This window comes from Microcaecilia unicolor, chromosome 4, assembly GCF_901765095.1.
Source record: "Microcaecilia unicolor chromosome 4, aMicUni1.1, whole genome shotgun sequence".
NCBI classification, from domain to species: Eukaryota; Metazoa; Chordata; class Amphibia; order Gymnophiona; family Siphonopidae; genus Microcaecilia; species Microcaecilia unicolor.
Window position 1 is genome coordinate 231,397,180 of NC_044034.1, and position 14,762 is coordinate 231,411,941.

A 14,762-nucleotide genomic window follows, 5' to 3' on the forward strand; every position below is an offset into this window, starting at 1 on the left:
GCCACCAGGGACTGTTTGGGAAATGTTGAGGGGAGTTGGGGGGGTGCTGGAGACCCACCGGATCTCCAGCCCTCCCTGAACCTGGGGGGGGGGGGGGGATTGTCGGGAGGACCGGAGGTCCGCAAGACCTCCAGCCCCCTGGCGCTGGGGGGGGGGGGGGGGGGTCTTCAGGTTTGCTTTGTTGGGGGGAATGGGGGCCTGCTTTGTTCAAGGGAATGAGGGCCTGCTAGGTCTGCAAGCCCTAACGCCAGCTCGGAGCTGGCGTAGGGTTTGCCACAGCCAGCGACCCAATGTTTGGCGCACTGGTCGCTGATCTTTGGGGATGAATATGTTTAGTCCTGTTTTGCATGCATTTGCATTCAGAGCCCTCGAGTGCATTGTTTCACACGCTCGGGGACACTGATCATGGAGCGGTAGCAAAGCTGGTGCTAGTATGGCGCTAACCGCCTCTAGTGCCAGCGTTTGCTTCTGATCATCCCCCTGTAGGTGACTTCATTTTTGTTATTGTTAACTCTGCATGTTCTCTTCATTCCTCACTAGAATGGCTGAAGTCGTCTATTTTCTCTGGAGGTTTGCAAATGAGTCAGATTCATTATAGCTATAATGAGGAAAAAGATGAAGACCATTGCGTTTCACCTGGTAACACAACTCCAAACAAATCCAAATTATATTCATACCGACTGACCTTAAGTGATCATTCCCAACATTTCCTGCAAGCTATTGCTGACAACAACATTCAAGATCATACTGTAAAGGTATGATTACTTATGTCAAAGCGTTGATCTGTGGTTTACAAATAACAATTGCTGTTTATATAAAATATTGTACTTAGCTATGAGGTCTCTTAGGTTAATAATATATTTTAACAAAGGTTAGCATGTTTCATGGGAAAAACACCAAATTTGTGCTGCAAACAAAATGTGACACGGGCATTTTCGAAAGAGAAGGGCGCCCATCTTCCGACACAAATCGGGAGATGGGCGTCCTTCTCTGAGGGTCACCCAAATCGGCATAATCGAAAGCCGATTTTGGGCGCCCTCAACTGCAGTCCATTGCGGGGACAACCAAAGTTCCTGGGGGCGTGTTGGAGGTGTAGCGAAGGCGGAACTGGGGCGTGCTTAAGAGATGGGCGTCCTCGGCCGATAATGGAAAAAAGAAGGGCGTCCCTGACGAGCATTTGGTCAACTTTACTTGGTCCATTTTTTTTTCATGACCAAGCCTCAGAAATGGTGCCCAAACTGACCAGATGACCACCGAAGGGAATCAGGGTGACCTCCCCTTACTCCTCCAGTGGTCACCAACCCCCTCCCACCCTAAAAAAAAAAAAAAAAATTGTTTGCCAGCCTCAGATGGTCATACCCAGCTCCATCACAGCAGTATGCAGGTCCCTGGAGCAGTTTTAGTGGGTGCAGTGCACTTCAGGCAGGCGGACACAGTTTATGGAGACAGTGGTTTATTTCCTCTTCTCCTGAGCATTGATTCTAGTCTTAACATCTTCTGAGCTGTAGTGAGATAAGGACTGTTGCCGTACTAAGGGGCCCTTTTACAGAGCAGTGGTAAGCCCAACATGGGCTTACTGCTCGCTCTTTCGGGACTACCACCGGCCCAGGTGCCAATGTGGATGCAGAAGGGGCATCATAACTCTCCATACTGTCTGTAACGGATGTAAGTGAATGTACATGGTTGAAAAGTTTGGAAAAATCTAATTCTTCTGGTTAAATTAGTTTTGAGAAATAATCTTTTAGTTGCGATCAGAGACTGTTTATATTCCCCAAATATTTTATCTCCAAAGTATCTTATTTTCCATTGTAGGATTTTTTTTTCCAACACTTTTCCAACCTCCTTTATTCCTTTTTTAACAAAAGTAATTCCTTAGTGAATCATCTATGAGATTTTCTAACAGTCTTACTCTTCACTCTCAAAGGGGCCATCTCATCAAGCACACTCTTGGAAGATTGTTTCCATTCCTCAATCCTTACCTTACTAACACCATCATACAATACATTGTCCACTTTCTTTTTCCGAATTCCAATGAATCAATTTCACCTCTAGAACTAACCCTCTGTTTAAAATGTAGATTAGGCAATGTCTGATAATCTTTCCAATTTAAAGTTAGTTCAAAGAGGTAATGGTCAGACCAGGGAAACCGGTCACATAAAATGTTTGAAATAAAGGAATTTTGTGAACATGAATGAGCCACTGAGTTTAATAAGGGCCCATTTCATGAGAACACCTTGCACAAGTAAATCCCAGAGATGACAGGAAATCCAATGTCTAATACCTTAAAATCTGATATTTGCTCTAAATGCAAATTTATATCTTCTACCAACAAACTATTCTCATATGCCAATGTACGTTTGCTAAGAAAATCCATAAAGTTATCTCTTGCTAACCTCCACTTCCAAGGGAGACAAAAACACAGTAAAACATTGCAAATCCTTAAAAGAATTATCAGAAACAACATACGACAAAATCTCCAAATATTGAGAATTGTAACTATCAAGAATTTTAAGCTTAAAAAAACATTTTAATATAATAATACCACCCTCTCATTTATCCTGCCCAGGGACATGAATAATCTTATAATCTGGGGGACATAAGTCCTGCAATCTAGGATCTTCTTGCAAGGATAGCCATGTTTCAGTTAATTAAGAAGCCCGGTTGATTCAATTCTAAAAAAAAAATCACAAATTAATACAACTTTAACTACTGATCTAGTATTTGTATAAAAAATTGGAATTGGAGGAAATGTCATTGGTTCAGTATATGTAGTAGCAGTATTAATTAAATTCCGAGCACTAGCAACCCCACTTCGTCTAGGAGATGGTTAATGATTGCCTCTCCAGGAATAAATGCTTGGCATACTCCCTTGTATATGAGCTGAGCAGTCAATTAAATTTCCATATCTACTAGATATTATTAAATTATCTCTAAAATGTCTGCTAGGACCAATATGCACTGGAATATGCTACCTCCCAGCAACCTGAACTGAAGTTACTTGAAACATCTCAATAAATAACACCAGCAACAGAAATACAAACTTATACCAATCCATCATAAATAATGAAATAACACATTAATAAACTAAAAATAAAGTAAAAATAGCATACCTATAAGCCAGTAGTCTCCAGATTTATTCAATAACTTTACACAATCAAACTCTAGACTCAAACCAAATTAAAAAATTAGCAAACTAAAAAAAACAAAAAAACCTTAATCTTTGGGACAAAGTTCCTAAGAAACTTTGAATTAACTGACTTAATATCCCAACAATTTAAATGGCTCTCCAAGGGGCTCACTAAGGGTCTCTCGCATTCTGCTTGCACTTTACCCAAGCTGTTGGCTGCGAGCCGCATCCGGCATCTTACAAGGAAGAAATAGGGGTGGGAGATGATGATATCAGCAAGCCCTCACCCTGAAACTCCTCCCCTTCAGCTCTGATGTTGGAGGAACTGGCAACAGTGTAGAAACAAAGCAGAGAAGCAGTCCACAGCTCTGAAACGAGTTGATAAGACAGTCCATAACACTGGAACAAGTTGGTAGGCAGCAAAGCTGTCATATTTATGTAGGAAGGGTTTGGCTAGGATTACTCTAACATCTTGTTAGATGGGTTTGTATAAGAAGTTGGAGGTTACAGTGTGTTCAGAATATTGCCTGTAAGATATTTTTGGATTGATGTTCAATGATTGTGTAACCCTTGATTTGAATATGTTGCATTGGCTACCAGTGATTTTTCATGTGAAGCCTAAGATTTTATGTTTTTTTTTTTTTTTTTTGGCGGGGGGGGGGGGGGGGGGGGTAGGGTAACCCCCCTGCTTTGAGAATAAAGATAATACTTTATGAGTCTAGGTGTATACCTTACTCATTCCAAGATTGTTTATTGCATCCTTTGAGGATCTCAGAGTTGTGTTATGCTGAGACCTTTAATAGGGCTTTTTCTAGTTATGCTCCTAAAATTTTGAATAATGTGCTGAAAGAGTTTATAGTTAGGACTAGTGTATTTAGGGGTCCTTTTACTTAAGGTGCACTGAAAAATGGCCTGCGCTGGTGTAGATGCGTGTATTGGACGCACGCAGGTCCATTTTTCATCTCACCTGCAAAAAAGGTCTTTTTTTGGCCAAAAATGGATGTGCGGCAAAATAAAAATTTGCACGTGTCCATTTTGGGCCTGAGACCTTACTGCCACCCATTGACTTAGCGGTAAAGTCTCACGCGTTAACCGGATGGTAATCGTCAGCGCTTGTACACAGCCGATTACCGCCCGGTTAGCGCCGTACACCAGAAATTTTCCGGTGCGCGTTCTGGACATGCATAAAAAATGAAATTACAGCCCAGGCCACGTGTAGCCGGGTGGTAGTTCCGAATTGGCGCGTGCATAGGTGCCTACGCGGCTTAGTAAAAAGGCCCCCTTAGATTTTTGTAAATTATGTTAAGACTTGGTTGTTTCAGGAAGAATTTTGATTGATTTTACTGTTTTATACTGTTTTTGTTTGTTATAGTTTGGTGCGTTATGAGCTGTGGTTGTTTCAGATTTTTGATTGATTGGTATTTTACATTTATTTTTTTGTTTTATGCTCTTTTGTACAAGTCTCCTGGAACAAGTATTTTGGGCAGTTGCCTGAGAAATTTATATAAATAGATTGAAGCTGTGGTCATTAGTCCTGCTTGGGAGCAGGCATATATATTAATATGTACTTTATAAAATATAAATGTAAATCATTATTTCATCTGTTTATACCATCCACTGTTCCCCCCCCCCCCCAACATGCCTTCTCTAAAATTGTTTACACATCTAATTGCACCACAATGAGGTAATATATAAGCAGCCTGCTTTTTATATGTTTATAGAAGCATATCTTGTGAAAAACATCCTCTATAATATTACTTCCTTGTTGAATAAGAAAGCAACATTTATCTGTTTTACCTGAGAACTTTAGAAGTGGCTTGATAATAAGTATATTTTGACCTTGGGTCACTGTTTATCTTGGAGGGTTTTTTATTGCTACTGCTGATGGTTTGACTTTGTTTCAAGGAATTTTTATGTCAAATTGAACGATACTGCAAGCAGAGCCACCTGACAACACCAATTACATTTCCCCCGGAACATCCTGTGGAAGAAGTTGGACGTCTGCTACTGTGTTGCTTGCTAAAGCATGAAGATTTAGGTATCAAATAATGCAATTTTTGACTGATCTAAAGCCATTTATTGGTTTTTAAAAGTACAATCTGAATATTAATTAACCTTTTTTAGGTCATGTGGCGTTATCTCTTGTTCATCATGGTGCCCTTGGAGTTGATCAAGCTAAGCACAAAACATTGCCCAAGTCTGTAATAGATGTATGTCGTGTTGTCTACCAAGCAAAATGCTCTCTAATTAAGGTATTCATTCAACAAGTTATTTACTTTACTACCATATTTTGTGATTATGGGGAATAAAATTCTTAAATGTAAATGCTTAAATCAATTGTTACAGACTCATCAAGAACAAGGTCGCTCCTATAAAGAAGTATGTGCTCCTGTGATTGAGCGTTTGAGATTTCTGTTCAATGAGCTACGTCCTGCAGTCTGTAATGACATCTCCATCTTGTCCAAGCTTAAAATCCTTGGTTCCTTACCTCGCTGGAGAAGAATAACTCAAAAGATAATCCGAGAGAAAAGGAAGAAAAGAGGTGGGTAAAGGCTATCCAACATCTCTCTGTTTCTCCCACTCTGGTTTTTGCTTCACTATCTGGTCTCCTTTTGACTGCTTCCAAGTTGCTATAAAAGTGATTGTCCCAGATGGCCTACCAGTAGGAGGCTGAATTTTTTCCAAGCAAGATGGGCCCTTTTAACCTCAGACTGATGGGTTCTCAAAATAGGCCAGGTGGGTTACGCACTTCATTGGCAGGAATTTCCTCCAAATTGCACACACACATACATACATGTACACACATTTTATATATACATATATGTGTGTGTTATATACCCACATGCTATTTTATTGTTACTTAAATTGTCTTTTTTTCTGTGTGTGTATGTGTGTATATGTGTATATATATATATATATATATATATATATATACAGTGGGGGAAATAAGTATTTGATCCCTTGCTGATTTTGTAAGTTTGCCCACTGACAAAGACATGAGCAGCCCATAATTGAAGGGTAGGTTATTGGTAACAGTGAGAGATAGCACATCACAAATTAAATCCGGAAAATCACATTGTGGAAAGTATATGAATTTATTTGCATTCTGCAGAGGGAAATAAGTATTTAATCCCTCTGGCAAACAAGACCTAATACTTGGTGGCAAAACCCTTGTTGGCAAGCACAGCGGTCAGACGTCTTCTGTAGTTGATGATGAGGTTTGCACACATGTCAGGAGGAATTTTGGTCCACTCCTCTTTGCAGATCATCTCTAAATCATTAAGAGTTCTGGGCTGTCGCTTGGCAACTCGCAGCTTCAGCTCCCTCCATAAGTTTTCAATGGGATTAAGGTCTGGTGACTGGCTAGGCCACTCCATGACCCTAATGTGCTTCTTCATGAGCCACTCCTTTGTTGCCTTGGCTGTATGTTTTGGGTCATTGTCGTGCTGGAAGACCCAGCCACGACCCATTTTTAAGGCCCTGGCGGAGGGAAGGAGGTTGTCACTCAGAATTGTACGGTACATGGCCCCATCCATTCTCCCATTGATGCGGTGAAGTAGTCCTGTGCCCTTAGCAGAGAAACACCCCCAAAACATAACATTTCCGCCTCCATGCTTGACAGTGGGGACGGTGTTCTTTGGGTCATAGGCAGCATTTCTCTTCCTCCAAACACGGCGAGTTGAGTTCATGCCAAAGAGCTCAATTTTTGTCTCATCTGACCACAGCACCTTCTCCCAATCACTCTCGGCATCATCCAGGTGTTCACTGGCAAACTTCAGACGGGCCGTCACATGTGCCTTCTGGAGCAGGGGGACCTTGCGGGCACTGCAGGATTGCAATCCGTTATGTCGTAATGTGTTACCAATGGTTTTCGTGGTGACAGTGGTCCCAGCTGCCTTGAGATCATTGACAAGTTCCCCCCTTGTAGTTGTAGGCTGATTTCTAACCTTCCTCATGATCAAGGATACCCCACGAGGTGAGATTTTGCGTGGAGCCCCAGATCTTTGTCGATTGACAGTCATTTTGTACTTCTTCCATTTTCTTACTATGGCACCAACAGTTGTCTCCTTCTCGCCCAGCGTCTTACTGATGGTTTTGTAGCCCATTCCAGCCTTGTGCAGGTGTATGATCTTGTCCCTGACATCCTTAGACAGCTCCTTGCTCTTGGCCATTTTGTAGAGGTTAGAGTCTGACTGATTCACTGAGTCTGTGGACAGGTGTCTTTCATACAGGTGACCATTGCCGACAGCTGTCTGTCATGCAGGTAACGAGTTGATTTGGAGCATCTACCTGGTCTGTAGGGGCCAGATCTCTTACTGGTTGGTGGGGGATCAAATACTTATTCCCTCTGCAGAATGCAAATAAATTCATATACTTTCCACAATGTGATTTTCCGGATTTAATTTGTGATGTGCTATCTCTCACTGTTACCAATAACCTACCCTTCAATTATGGGCTGCTCATGTCTTTGTCAGTGGGCAAACTTACAAAATCAGCAAGGGATCAAATACTTATTTCCCCCACTGTATATATATATATATATATATATATATATATATATATATATAAAATGCACGTCGGATAAGCGCATGCTCTGTTTAACTGCATGCCGTATTTCGGTCCCGTTTTTGGTGCCATCAATTTCTATGGTTTAGCTCACCACTGATAGGTGCAAGATTTGCTTACATGCATGGTTTAAGACCGTTCCTCTGCAGGAAAGACTCCGCATAAGCTCGCGCACGGAATATGGAAGCCGATTGGCGCGCGACAACCAACGAGATTTCAAATTTACCACCCCTTTAGCTACCACAGGCAGAATAAGTGAAAGAATGTTGTTAGAGTGTACACTGGGGTCGTCGTAGCGGCGGAACTGTAAGACTTTAACACTGGCTGAATGAATAGAAGTTCTTAAAAAATTAGAAAACAAAGTCAAGCATCTATTGCTAAAGAATATGGTGTTAATCTCAGTCAAATTTCACATGTCTGGAAGCAGAAAGACCAGCTTCTGGAAGACTGGCAAAACAATACAAATCCACAACGTAAACGGGCGGGAAAAGCTGAGGAGGTAGAAGTTGCTCTTCTTCGGTGGTTTTCTCGAGGCAGGAGCAGACAGTTTTCTGTCAGTGGTCCACTGCTTACGGAGAAAGCTAACCAGCTAGCTGAAAGTCTTGGACTAACTGAATTCAAAGCCACTGTTGGATGGTTGGAAAGAGAGGAACCACATAAAATTCAAGAAACAGCATGGTGAGAAACAAGACGCTGATGACTTTGGTGTTGAAAATTGGGTTGTTTCAGTGCTTACTACCATCTTGAACGAGTTTGCACCTCGTGACATTTTCAATGCTGACGAAAATGGTCTCTACTGGCGAGCGATTCCTGTGTCATACGAGGCTAACGCAAATTTATGGATGACTGGGGAAATTTGGAAGCAGTGGCTAAAGAAGTTAGACACTAGAATGCGGGCACAAAAGCGTCAGATTTTGTGCTTTGTGATAATTGTGCTGCACACAGTGATGATGTCAGGCTGTCTAACGTCAAGGTGGTCTTCCTGCCATCAAACACTACCTCTCTGATCCAACCTATGGATCAGGGCATAATAGCCAATTTCAAACAACATTATCGGGCTCTTGTGCTATGTTGTCTGATGAGCATTATGGATGACCAGACTGGCAAGGATAAAAGTGCTGTTGAACTGGCTCGTAATCTATCACTATTGGATTCCCTTCATATGCCGAAAGAAGCCTGGAATCATGTTACACAGGCAACCATTGTGAACTGCTACAAGCGGGCAAGCTTTGTTAAGGATGTGGAGAGGGACGAAACAGATGCAGCTGTTGCAAATGAGTCAGATGAAGAGGTTATTGACATCCCAGCCGGTGTTACTGAAGAGGAGTTTCATCACTACGTAGCTGTTGATTACGATCTACAAACAGCTGACGACAGCACTGATGTCGAGATATGCGCCTATACACAGGCAACAACGGCTGATGATGGAACAGATGATGAAATGAGCAGCGAGGCACATGCTGACGAAATTCAACAACCTCCTCCTGTCACTTTTGCAAGAGCGCTGGAGAGTTTCAACACCGTTCGGGCCTATCTGGAGGCCACTGGATGTCTGTGCTATGACAGTTTTTACCGTCTGGCAGACGTAGTCTATGGAACTCACAGACCCAATAGTGTACAGAGGACTAAAAGTGTGTGTGTGTGTGTGTTCTATCAATAGGAAAACATAGACAATTTCAGTAACAACAAAAATGCTTTCTGGATACCATAGCACAACAAAAATGTTCTAGCTGCATCTCACCATCACCACTTATGTGCTGGTGCCTTCCTGCCTGACACGCAAGCGCTGCTGCTCCAGTCTTAGTTTTTCCACAGAGCTGGAAAGAAGTGTTACAGTGTTCTCCTTTTTTTTCCTTTGCAACACTTTCCTGTACAGCGCTTTTTGCCTTCCTCTGCTTATTTTTCTTTAGTATTTCTTATTAATTCCTCTTTTCTTTACATTTCCTTTTATTTTTAGTAGTTTTTCAGTTCTTCAAACTTCTTTTCATTTCCTCAACCTGCTATGCCCATTTTAGGTCAGAGCACCCCCTCAGTTTGGATGCTGTCCCTTTTTTTACTCAAAACTGAGGAGTTTAATTTGACCGCATTTTTTTCATGTCTCAGAAGACCCCCCAGTGGCTTCAAATGATGCACCTAATGCAGTCTGGTGATTTCAGTAATGGACCCACAGTCTTTGTGCATCAGTTTCCTTGGGCCTAACCATGAGCCTAATTCTTGTTCTCTCTGTTTGAAAGTGGAATTGAGGACACAGAGGGCATGTTATGCCGAACCAGAGAAACCTTTTAGCTCCTCGAAGACTGGTGCATCAATAGAAGCATCGATCTCAATGGCTGCCAAGGCTTCAACATCCACTGGGAGTTTACCAGCATCAAGAAGATCTCCACCTCTCTTGACATCGGGCGCTGAGAGTAGGCCCCAGGACTGTACTGGTTTGACAATGTCCTTGTCAGCACCGAAGGACTGAGATACTGAGCATCGGGGGAAGGCCAAGAAGCACAAGTGTCAGTCTTCTTCTACACATAGTGCCAGGAGCCCTGGGGCATCTTCCTCGCCGATACTCGAGAAGTGCTGGCACCGAGAGAAGCACTCCCCCTCTTTGGAAGAAGTGTCGGTATGCAAGTCTCTGAGTATCCTGGTCCTTGCTACCGGCTCAAGAGACACCTTCTCAGGCTTCCTGTGTCCCGGCACCCCTGCCTTTGCCGATGCCTTCCTTTGATTAGCATTTCTGAGCCATGCTTAGGGAGGAGCTGGTGCATATGCTGCAGCAGCAGACTGCTCAAGCATCGAGGGCACTTGTGCCAGCTGTGGATCAGCTCCAGATTATCCCTGAGGATCCTATATCTGTGGAGACATCTTCGTCGCTGGCACCTTGACGAGTGTCAGTGTAGACGGTAATGCTTACTGTTCTGCTCTCGATGTCAGAGGAGGAAGCTTCCCCAGACTCGGAGGGTAGGGCTGTACCTTGGTACTCTTCAGGGTGTGGACATGGTTCCATCGAGCCAAGGTAGACACAGAATTGCTCAGACCACAGTGGGTACAGTGAGGAGTCTGACTGGGACCACTCATAGGATTCAGAGGCAGGCCCACATTACTTCTCATCGGAGGAGATGCAAATATCCACCTGAGGGTGTCTCTTTCACTGGTTTTGTGAGGGAGATGGCTTCTGCCATCCCGTTTGAAGGTTGCTTGGATTTGGGGAGTCAGAGTAAGTGTTGAATCTAACTATATTCCAAGGTTCCTGACTTGTGATTTGAGAGGGAGTTCATACTTCCCAAAAGAGATTTTGATGTCAGGTATGTATCCACTTGTGTTATGAACCCAGAGAAGCTCAGTTTTACTTTGGTCCAGGCAAAGTTTGTTCTATAAGTTTCCCTAGAAATGGGATGTTGGATACTGGCTGGTAACTTTCAAGATTATCCTGTTCACAGGAGTAGAGTTATTGCTCTTCTTTTATTATTTGTTCTTGGATACATTTCCTTTATTGTGGACGATCATGATAATTATTTTTTTCCCCTTTTAGGGTGTGTTTTACTTCTTGATTTTCTTTGCTCAATTTCTGGTAATTGTATTTATCAGATGTGATTGTATATTTGAAAGTCATCTCTATATATAAAAGGCAACACCAACGTTCTATGAAGCCTCCAACCAGAAGTGTGAAGAGGGAGAGATATCCGGTTTCCCCATGAGTGTCTGCCCCGCCCTCGCTCTCTCTCTAACACAAACAGTGAAGGAAAACAGCAAAGCAGGAAATCAAATCGCTCTCTCTGTAACAATGAAGGACTCAGAGGGGGGAGGGGAGAGAGGGCAGGAACACACACACTCCCACATGCACACAGAAGAAAACCTTGCTAGCCCCCGTTTCATTTGCATCAGAAACGGGGCTTTTTTTACTAGTTAAAAATAAAATTACAAAAAATTGGGGCATATTAAATTTGAAAAAATTGTTCTGCACTCATACGATATCAAAGTCTAAATCAGGATGTGGTAATCAGTTTTAATGGCGCAAATGTACATAACTAAATCCATATTTCTTTGGTAAGAAATGCATTATTGGATTATGGTTGCTAACATTTATTTTTCAATCTTCTAGTTCAAAAAAAGTCTGAATCGGCTGAAGTGGACGAACCAAAAATCGGAAAAGAAGAAAGTGACTTAGAAGAGCCATGTGTTGTGCTTCAGAGCACTTTATCCATAGATAAGAGGTCTTTACCAATCAAATCGTCAAAGGTATTGCAAATAACATCATCGTCTATTAATTGAGTTGGTTGTACTATAAAGTAATGTGGTGTCTTCGTAATAAAATAAATGAGTCAGCATGGTAATATAATTTTTTTTTTTTTACCATGTGTAGAGGTACTTATGGGTTTGAGAATTTCAAACATAGTTGTACGCCTATCTTTTTCCCCCATTTTAGAAAGCAGGTGTTATGTTAAGTACATAAGTACATAAGTAGTGCCATACTGGGAAAGACCAAAGGTCCATCTAGCCCAGCATCCTGTCACCGACAGTGGCCAATCCAGGTCAAGGGCACCTGGCACGCTCCCCAAACGTAAAAACATTCCAGACAAGTTATACCTAAAAATGCGGAATTTTTCCAAGTCCATTTAATAGCGGTCTATGGACTTGTCCTTTAGGAATCTATCTAACCCCTTTTTAAACTCCGTCAAGCTAACCGCCCGTACCACGTTCTCCGGCAACGAATTCCAGAGTCTAATTACACGTTGGGTGAAGAAAAATTTTCTCCGATTCGTTTTAAATCTACCACACTGTAGCTTCAACTCATGCCCTCTAGTCCTAGTATTTTTGGATAGCGTGAACAGTCGCTTCACATCCACCCGATCCATTCCACTCATTATTTTATACACTTCTATCATATCTCCCCTCAGCCGTCTCTTCTCCAAGCTGAAAAGCCCTAGCCTTCTCAGCCTCTCTTCATAGGAAAGTTGTCCCATCCCCACTATCATTTTCGTCGCCCTTCGCTGTACCTTTTCCAATTCTACTATATCTTTTTTGAGATACGGAGACCAGTACTGAACACAATACTCCAGGTGCGGTCGCACCATGGAGCGATACAACGGCATTATAACATCCGCACACCTGGACTCCATACCCTTCCTAATAACACCCAACATTCTATTCGCTTTCCTAGCCGCAGCAGCACACTGAGCAGAAGGTTTCAGCGTATCATCGACGACGACACCCAGATCCCTTTCTTGATCCGTAACTCCTAACGCGGAACCTTGCAAGACGTAGCTATAATTCGGGTTCCTCTTACCCACATGCATCACTTTGCACTTGTCAACATTGAACTTCATCTGCCACTTGCACGCCCATTCTCCCAGTCTCGCAAGGTCCTCCTGTAATCGTTCACATTCCTCCTGCGACTTGACGACCCTGAATAATTTTGTGTCATCGGCGAATTTAATTACCTCACTAGTTATTCCCATCTCTAGGTCATTTATAAATACATTAAAAAGCAACGGACCCAGCACAGACCCCTGCGGGACCCCACTAACTACCCTCCTCCACTGAGAATACTGGCCACGCAATCCTACTCTCTGCTTCCTATCTTTCAACCAGTTCTTAATCCATAATAATACCCTACCTCCGATTCCATGACTCTGCAATTTCTTCAGGAGTCTTTCGTGCGGCACTTTGTCAAACGCCTTCTGAAAATCCAGATATACAATATCAACCGGCTCCCCATTGTCCACATGTTTGCTTACCCCCTCAAAAAAATGCATTAGATTGGTGAGGCAAGACTTCCCTTCACTAAATCCGTGCTGACTTTGTCTCATCAGTCCATGTTTTGTATATGCTCTGCAATTTTATTCTTAATAATAGCCTCCACCATCTTGCCCGGCACCGACGTCAGACTCACCGGTCTATAATTTCCCGGATCTCCTCTGGAACCCTTCTTAAAAATCGGAGTAACATTGGCTACCCTCCAGTCTTCCGGTACTACACTCGATTTTAGGGACAGATTGCATATTTCTAACAGTAGCTCCGCAAGTTCATTTTTTTAGTTCTATTAATACTCTGGGATGAATACCATCAGGTCCCGGTGATTTACTACTCTTCAGCTTGCTGAACTGACCCATTACATCCTACAAGGTTACAGAGAATTTGTTTAGTTTCTCCGACTCCCCCGCTTCAAATATTCTTTCCGGCACCGGTGTCCCCCCCAAATCCTCCTCGGTGAAGACCGAAGCAAAGAATTCATTTAATTTCTCCGCTACGGCTTTGTCCTCCTTGATCGCCCCTTTAACACCATTTTCGTCCAGCGGCCCAACCGACTCTTTGGCCGGTTTCCTGCTTTTAATGTATCTAAAAAAATTTTTACTATGTATTTTTGCTTCCAACGCTAATTTCTTCTCAAAGTCCTTTTTTGCCCTCCTTATCTCCGCTTTGCATTTGGCTTGGCATTCCTTATGATCTATCCTGTTACTTTCAGTTGGTTCTCTTCTCCACTTTCTGAAGGATTGTTTTTTGGCTCTAATGATTTCCTTTATCTTACTGTTTAGCCACGCCGGCAAGTCTTCTGTGAGACAGCTTGTCATGGTTGTTTTTTTTCTGAAAGGGTACGTCTCAATAGGAGTAGATTTTGTCTTCCCTCACTAGTATTGTATGTATTATATGTATTATATATGGTGTCACTGCTATGGATTTCACCCTACCAGGCATGTTATATGGTTGTTTGTTGTATTTATAGTGTATTTATAGTACTCTTTGAACCAAGGTGGATCATAATATAGCATACACAGGTAAGTCTAAATGAAATTGAATGAAAATTTTAATAAAAAATTAATGAATTTTAATAAAAATTGATATGAACTTTAAAAAAAAAAAGCAATTTAAGAGAAACATAAATACTGCACATAGCGTGTGTCCTCTTTTTGCACCATCCTATATAATAAAATGCACCTCCAACGTTCTGAAGCTGACTGCTGACTGCGTGGACAAAAACCTTGAGGCATTCGTGCACTTCCTGGTACGTCAGCATCGACACTAACCAACCACAAGAAAGCAACATGATCCACAGGAATCACACTCGCTCTCATAGCCGCCC

General features: G+C 42.3%; 1 protein-coding gene across 1 annotated transcript in view; it reads left to right on the forward strand.

Moving 5' to 3' along the window:
• HERC2 (HECT and RLD domain containing E3 ubiquitin protein ligase 2) overlaps positions 1–14,762 on the forward strand; it is a 921,269-nt gene that overhangs the window by 247,555 nt on the left and 658,952 nt on the right. Inside the window, 5 exon segments of the mRNA XM_030201308.1 lie at positions 541–755; positions 5,033–5,165; positions 5,252–5,379; positions 5,474–5,669; positions 11,784–11,920. Of these exon segments, the coding sequence (XP_030057168.1) occupies positions 541–755; positions 5,033–5,165; positions 5,252–5,379; positions 5,474–5,669; positions 11,784–11,920 (809 nt within the window).